Raw genomic sequence first — 6,832 nt, 5'->3', positions numbered from 1 at the left:
TCACGAGGTCAAGAGATCGAGACCATCCTGGTCAACACGGTGAAACACCGTCTCTACTAAAACTACAAAAAATTAGCTGGGCATGGTGGCGCGTGTCTGTAGTCCCAGGTACTCAGGAGGCTGAGGCAGGAGAATTGCCTGAACCCAGGAGGCGGAGGTTGTGGTGAGCCGAGATCGCGCCATTGCACTCCAGCCTGGGTAACAAGAGCGAAACTCCATCCCCCCCCACCAAAAAAAAGAGAGAGACTTGAGATCTCAAGGAAGAGGGATAAAGAATAATTTTGCATCACTTTCATCTACCCATTTATCTACCCACCCATCCCTCTATCAATCCACCCACCCATCTATCAACCCAATCACCCATTCACCCATCTGTCCACACAGTTATCCATCTATCCAACAACTCATCCATCCATCTGTCCATCCATCCTTCCATCCATCCATCCACCCATCCACCCTTCCATTTACCACCCACCTCTTCATCCATTCATATACCCATCCATCCAACTTTCCACCTACCCTTCTATCCACTAATTCACCCCTTCATCCACCCATTCCCCCTCCCACCCATCCATCCATCCATCCATCCATCCATCCATCCATTAATCCATCCAACCACCCACCCTTCCATTCATTCATCCACCCACCCTTTCCTCTATCTACCCACTCACCCATCTATTTACCCACCCACTCATTTGTCCATCCTTCCACCCACTCATCCATGCATCCAAACCTTTCACCCATTCACTCACCCCCTATCCACCTATCCATCCATCCATCCATCCATCCATCCATCCATCCATCCATCTATAGTCACTCAACAATGCGTCTCAATTGACTACAGTTGCTTCCAGTAGGTCAATCTGGCCATATCATGGGGGATAACTGGAGAGACCTTACAGTCATCAGTGCAGAAATGACCGTGGGTCCACACCAATGCCTTAGCCTGGGCTTGGGGCATAATGAGGAACTGGGTACTTAATGTTTCACCTCTGATTTACTATCTTTCTGAGGCTCTTGATCAATGATGCTCCAACACAAGGTGCTTATCAATTTGATATTGATTTCATATTGTATTCCCAGTAACTTCTTGGAGTCTTAAGAATTTTTGTACCCATACTTTACCCCTAAAAGCCTGGTGATTATTTACCATTTCCCAATCACATTCTCTGGCAGATCATCTACTGTCTTCTGATTTCTTCATCTCTATCTCAGCTGTACCATTACATCACAAGGCAGGCTGTAGTATCAATTTTCAGTGGTGTATTTTCCAGGTCAGCCTTCCATGCAATCTGTTTGCTGCTTTGCAAATAAGTCACTTTATTATACTACTTTTTACTTATTACAAAATGGGCATATAAACGCTTCCATTACAGAAAAAAAAATTAATGTAAAATACCTGGCACAAAAATAGCTGCCCATTTACCCTACAAATTCAGATACTTTGGTATATCCTGAGCATACTGTAGGAAGTGAGACAGTCCAGGTCTCTGGCTGACAAAAAGTTCACATTCTTCTTTAGAAGAAAGAAAGAAAGAAGAACAAGATATGAGAGTGACTTAAAAACACATTATAGATGGAGAATAAGTGTAAGAGGCATTGTATTAGTGATCTATGGCTGCATAACAAATTACCACTAATTTAGCAGCCTGAGACACCTATTTATTATTGCAGCTGTTGTGGGTCAGGAGAGTCCAGGTACAGCTTACCCGTCGTCTGCTTTGGGTCTCATAAGGATGCATCGAGCCAGGTGCGGTGGCTCACGTCTGTAATCCCAGCCCTTTGGGAGACTGAGGCAGGAGGTTGAGACCAGTCTGGCTAACATGGTGAAACCCTGTCTACTGAAAATACAAAAATTAGCTTGGCGTGGTGGTGTGCACCTGTAATCCCAGCTACTCAGGAGGCTGAGGCAGGAGAATTGCTTAAATCTGGGAGGCAGAGTTTGCAGTGAGCCGAGATCACACCACTGCACTCCAGTCTGGGTGACAGAGCAAGACGCCATCTTGAAAAAAACTGCAATCAAGATGTCAACCAGCGCTAGGTACTCATGTGGAGGCTTGACTGAGGAAGGGTCCATTTCTCCACTCCTGTGGGTTGCTAGCAATATCAGGTTCTTTGTAGCTATAGGATTCATGGTAGACTGCTTCTGTAGCACTTGTAAGAAGAGAAATTGAGAAAGAGAGGAGAGAGAGAGAGAGAGAGAGAGCAAATGCCCTAACAAACAGTTTTATGTCATGTAACATAATCAAGAACATTGGCCGGGTGCAGTGGCTCATGCCTGTAATTCCAGCTCTTTGGGAGGCTAAGGTGGGTGGATCACAAGGTCAGGAGATCGAGAGCATCCTGGCCAACATGGTGAAACTCCATCTCTACTAAAAATACAAAAAATTAGCCGGGTGTAGTGGCACATGCCTGTAGTCGCAGCTATTCAGGAGGCTGAGGCAGGAGAATCGCTTGAACCCCGGAGGTTGCAGTGAGCTGAGATCACACCTCTCTACTCTTGCCTGGGTGAAAGAGCGAGACTCTGTCTCAAAAAAAAAAAAAAGAAAATGGGGTTACAGTCATATTGACAGACCAAGAGATGATGGCCATGGAAAAGGTGGTCTGTTATAGTTCCCAAGAGGAGGGGCAGGCTATACTGTGGGAGGGTACGGGGGGAAGTACCAGGGTCAGTCAGGAGGCAGAGGGAGGAGGAAGACTGTGGGCCAGAGCTTGTATTGTATTTTGTGGTGGGGAACAGGATTAGAGTTGGCCGGGCAAGATGGCTCATGCCTGTAATCTTAACCCTATGAATGGATGGATGGATGGATGGGTGGGAGGGTGAATGAATGGACGGATGGAAGGGTGGGTGGAAAGTTGGATGGGTGGGTGGATCCATCCACTTTGGCCTCCACCCATCCACTCTGGGAGGCCAAGGAGGGCGGATCACCTGAAGTCAGGAGTTCAAGATCAGCCTGGGCAAGATGGTGAAACCCCATCTCTACAAAAATAAAATAATTACCTGGGTGTGGGGGTGTGCACCTGCGCTTTCAGCTACTTGGGAGGCTGAGGCATGAGAATTTCTTAAATCTGGGAGGCAGACGCTGCAGTGAGCCAAGATTGTACCACTGCACTCCAGCCTGGCTGATAGAATGAGAGCCTGTCTCAAAAAAAAAAAGAAAGAAAAAAGAAAAAGAATTGGCTCTGGGGTATAGAGGCTGTCCCTGGTCGTCTAGCTCTGGGACCTGGAGTGATTAGGAGAGGGCAACACTGACCTTGATTGTGAGAACCCCATAATGAAGGAGGTTGGGGGTGTGGGCTCCGGATTTATTGGTTTGCATTTAAAGGGCATACTTGAGGACAAGTGGTTTACTGGCTCTAGAAATTAACTAACCCTGGGAGAGGCGGTCCCACCAAGGTCAGCAAGGCCCCAAGATATCAAAGCATCAGATATAGAAAAGACAAGACATGGTTAATAGAGAGAGATGGATGAAATGGTCCCCAAGTGCAGTAGAAAGTGGAAGGCCCTGGCCCTCCTCTTACTCCATTGCCGTGTCCTCTTCAGGACCACTCCCAGACCTTTGCTCTCAGTCACTGTAGACCCTGGAATGACTCTAGGTCTCAGGATACTTCCATGTCTCACTCCATACAATGGGACTGACTGTACTGTAATTGCTCTGCTGAAAATGGGGATCCCAGAGCCACTACAAGTCGAGAAAGTAAGAGAAAAACAGACTGATTTCATGCTCTGGAATGTGACAAGTCATGACAGTGGAAACTACAGCTGTGTGTATTACCTGAGTGACTCATCACACTTGGCCTCCTTGCCCAGCACCAAGCTGGAGATCAGGGTGACAGGTGAGGATGGAGTGATAACACTGACATGTGACATGTATCCAGCATTTTCTATGTTCCCGTCTCCACGACAGGTAACTTGCCTCCATTAACTCATTCAGTCTTCACTTCCTATGAGGGTGGTTGCGTTACTAACTTCTTTTTGCTTATAGAGATTAGGTCACCTCCCTGGTGTCACAAAGACAAGTAGCTTCACAGCTCCTGTTCAGACATAGTTGAAAATTTACATTTCTTTATGCCAGAGAAGAAAAGCCAGAAACAGTGTCCAGTGCTCTATGGGTGATGTATGAATGGCAGATAATGCAGTGTGGGGCTAAGAGATCCCATTGTGTGGGAAAGTGTGGCAGGCATGGTGCAAGTAACTGGAAAAANAAAAAAAAAAAAAGCACAACATTCCATTACCTTTGCCATAGCTATTGGCGAGAAGAAAGTCACAGGTCTCCACACTCAAGGAGAGGGGATTAGACAAAGGCATGAACACCAGGAAGCAGGGCTTCTGAGTCTCCTGAGTGCCCCCTCTTAGGGTCTACCTGCCACAGGCATGCAGGATGAGAATGACCCAACCACACCGATATCTGGAGAAGAGCCCTCCAGGGAGAGAGGGCAGGAAAAGCAAAGTCCCAGAAGTGTGAGTATTCCTGGAATGACTGAGACACAGAAAGGAGGACAGAGAAAAGAACAGAATAAAAGGTGTGGATAGAGCACCTTAGGAGGCCGAGGTAGGCAGATCACGAGGTCAAGAGATCGAAATCATCCTGGCCAACATAGTTAAACCCCGTCTCTACTAAAAATACAAAAATTAGCTGGGTGTGGCAGTGCATGCCTGTAATCCCAGCTACTCAGGAGGCTGAGGCAGGAGAATCGCTTGAACCCGGGAGGTGGAGGTTGCAGTGAGCTGAGATTGTGCCACTGCACTCCAGCCTGGGTGACAGCGTTAGACTCTGTTTCAAAACAAAACAAAAAAAGAATGGTGTGGATAGAAGATGAGGCCTAGAGCATCTAGGGTGTTTGAACTGGTCCTAGACTCTGCTTTGAAAGAACAGGATTCCACTGATGAAGTTGAACTGGAGAATAGCATGATTTTTATATGCTTGAAGAGTCACTAGCTGCTGGTTTTTTTTGTTTGTTTGTTTCTTGAGACAGGGCCTCAATCAGTTGCCCAGGCTGGAGTGCAGTGGTGCAATCCTGGCTCACTGCAGCCTTGACCTCCCAGGCCCAGTTGATCCTCCCACCTCAGCCTCCCAAGTAGCTGAGACTACAGGTGCATGCCACCATGCCCAGCCTCTGGTTGCTTTTGGAAACTAAGGGATTAGATGGAGTAAGAGTTGCTACATTTCAGGCAGCATGACTTTTTAAATTTAAAAATATTGAATTGGTAAATGAAGATTGTATATATTCAAGGTGTACAATGTGGTGATTTGATCCACCTGTAGATTGTGTAATGATTATCAGTCAAATTAATTAGCACATCCATTGCCACCATGCTGTGCACGTGAACTTGTTCATGTTGGAAGTTTATACCCTTTCATCAACATCTCCCCATATATCATGCTAACCAAAATAAGCCAGACTCAGAAAGGCAAATTCTGCATGATCTCATGCATGTGTAGTCTCAAAAAGCCAATCTCATAGAAGCAGAGAGTATACTGGTGGTTGCCAGGGGCTGGTGAGTAGGTGATATTTTAACTGAGACTAAATGGTGCCACTGGTGTTATAGAAATCCAGGCCAGGTGCGGTGGCTCATGCCTGTAATCCCAGCACTTTGGGAGGCCAAGGCTGGTTGATCACTTGAGGCCAGGAGTTTGAGACTAGCCTGGCCAACATGGTGAAACTCTGTCTCTACTAAAAATACAAAAAATTAGCTGGGCATGGTGGCGCGTGCCTGTAGTCCCAGCTGCTCGGGAGGCTGAGGCAGGAGAATTGCCTGAACCCAGGAAGTGGAGGTTGCGGTGAGCCGAGATCGTGCCATTGCACTCCAGCCTGGGTAACGAGAGTGAAACTCCGTCTCAAAAAAACAAAAAAACAAAAAACAAACAAACAAACAAACAACAACAACAAAAAAAAACACTATCGACTGGGCATGGTGGTTCATGCCTATAATCCCAGCACTTTGGGAGGCTGAGGCTCTGTGCTGTTTTACACACCAGCTTCTTCAGAACCTGGAAGCACTTTAGAAGGTACCTCCCTGACCCCCCAAAACACAGCAGTTTCCCCAATAACATTGAGAAAGTGGGCATTAAAGTTCTTCTTGTAGGCCTGGTGCGGTGGCTTGCGCCCATGATCCCAACACTTTTAGAGGCTGAGGTGGGGGAATTGGTTGAGGTCAGGAGTTTGATACCAACCTGGCCAACATGGTGAAACCCTGTCTCTACTAAAAACTCCATCTCAAAAAAAAAACAACAACAAAACAAAAAAACTCCAGGAGTATTAGGAAGAGTAATCTGGGATTCTGTCCCCGGTCTGAGGACCCAGGGAGCATCTAGGGAATGGAGAAGTCATTCTCTTTTCTGCTTCCCAAACAGGACATGAGGACTCCTGCCCACAATGTTCCCATATGATTAGCCTAATTCCCTGTCTTCCCTTCTATTTTCCAGATAAACACGATGAACTTGAAGCTCCCTCAATGAAAACAGGTAAGATAATTAGAAAGGAGATGTTTTTCCCAATTAGATCTGCTTCATAATACAGGGGATCACCTTTCCTTAAAGTGTACAGGAGGAATTTATTTTTATTTTATTTATTTTTGAGACAGAGTCTCGCTCTGTCACCCAGGCTGGAGTGAAGTGGCACAATCTCAGCTCACTACAACCTCCACCTCCCGTGTTCTGGGTTCAAGCAATTCTCCTGCCTCAGCCTCCCAAGTAGCTGGGATTATAAGCACCCACCACCATACCCAGCTCATTTTTTTTTTTTTAGTACAGATGGGGTTTCACCATTTTGGTCAGGCTGGTCTCAAACTCCTGACCTCAGGTGATTGACCCCACTCGGCCTCCCAAAG

General features: G+C 46.5%; 1 protein-coding gene across 2 annotated transcripts in view; it reads left to right on the top strand.

The window, feature by feature from the left end:
• The window catches only part of VSTM1 (V-set and transmembrane domain containing 1), a 27,475-nt gene that overhangs the window by 8,991 nt on the left and 11,652 nt on the right, over nt 1-6,832 (top strand). For both annotated transcript variants that reach the window (XM_017497927.2, XM_017497926.2), the window contains exon 4: nt 6,429-6,467. In XM_017497927.2, the coding sequence (XP_017353416.1) occupies nt 6,429-6,467 (39 nt within the window). The remainder of the gene's footprint in view (nt 1-6,428; nt 6,468-6,832) is intronic.

The sequence above is a fragment of the Cebus imitator genome, unplaced genomic scaffold, assembly GCF_001604975.1.
Source record: "Cebus imitator isolate Cc_AM_T3 unplaced genomic scaffold, Cebus_imitator-1.0 Scaffold235, whole genome shotgun sequence".
Classification (NCBI taxonomy): Eukaryota; Metazoa; Chordata; class Mammalia; order Primates; family Cebidae; genus Cebus; species Cebus imitator.
The sequence above is the reverse complement of the archived record's forward strand: the minus strand, read 5'-3'. Positions and strand labels throughout refer to the sequence as shown.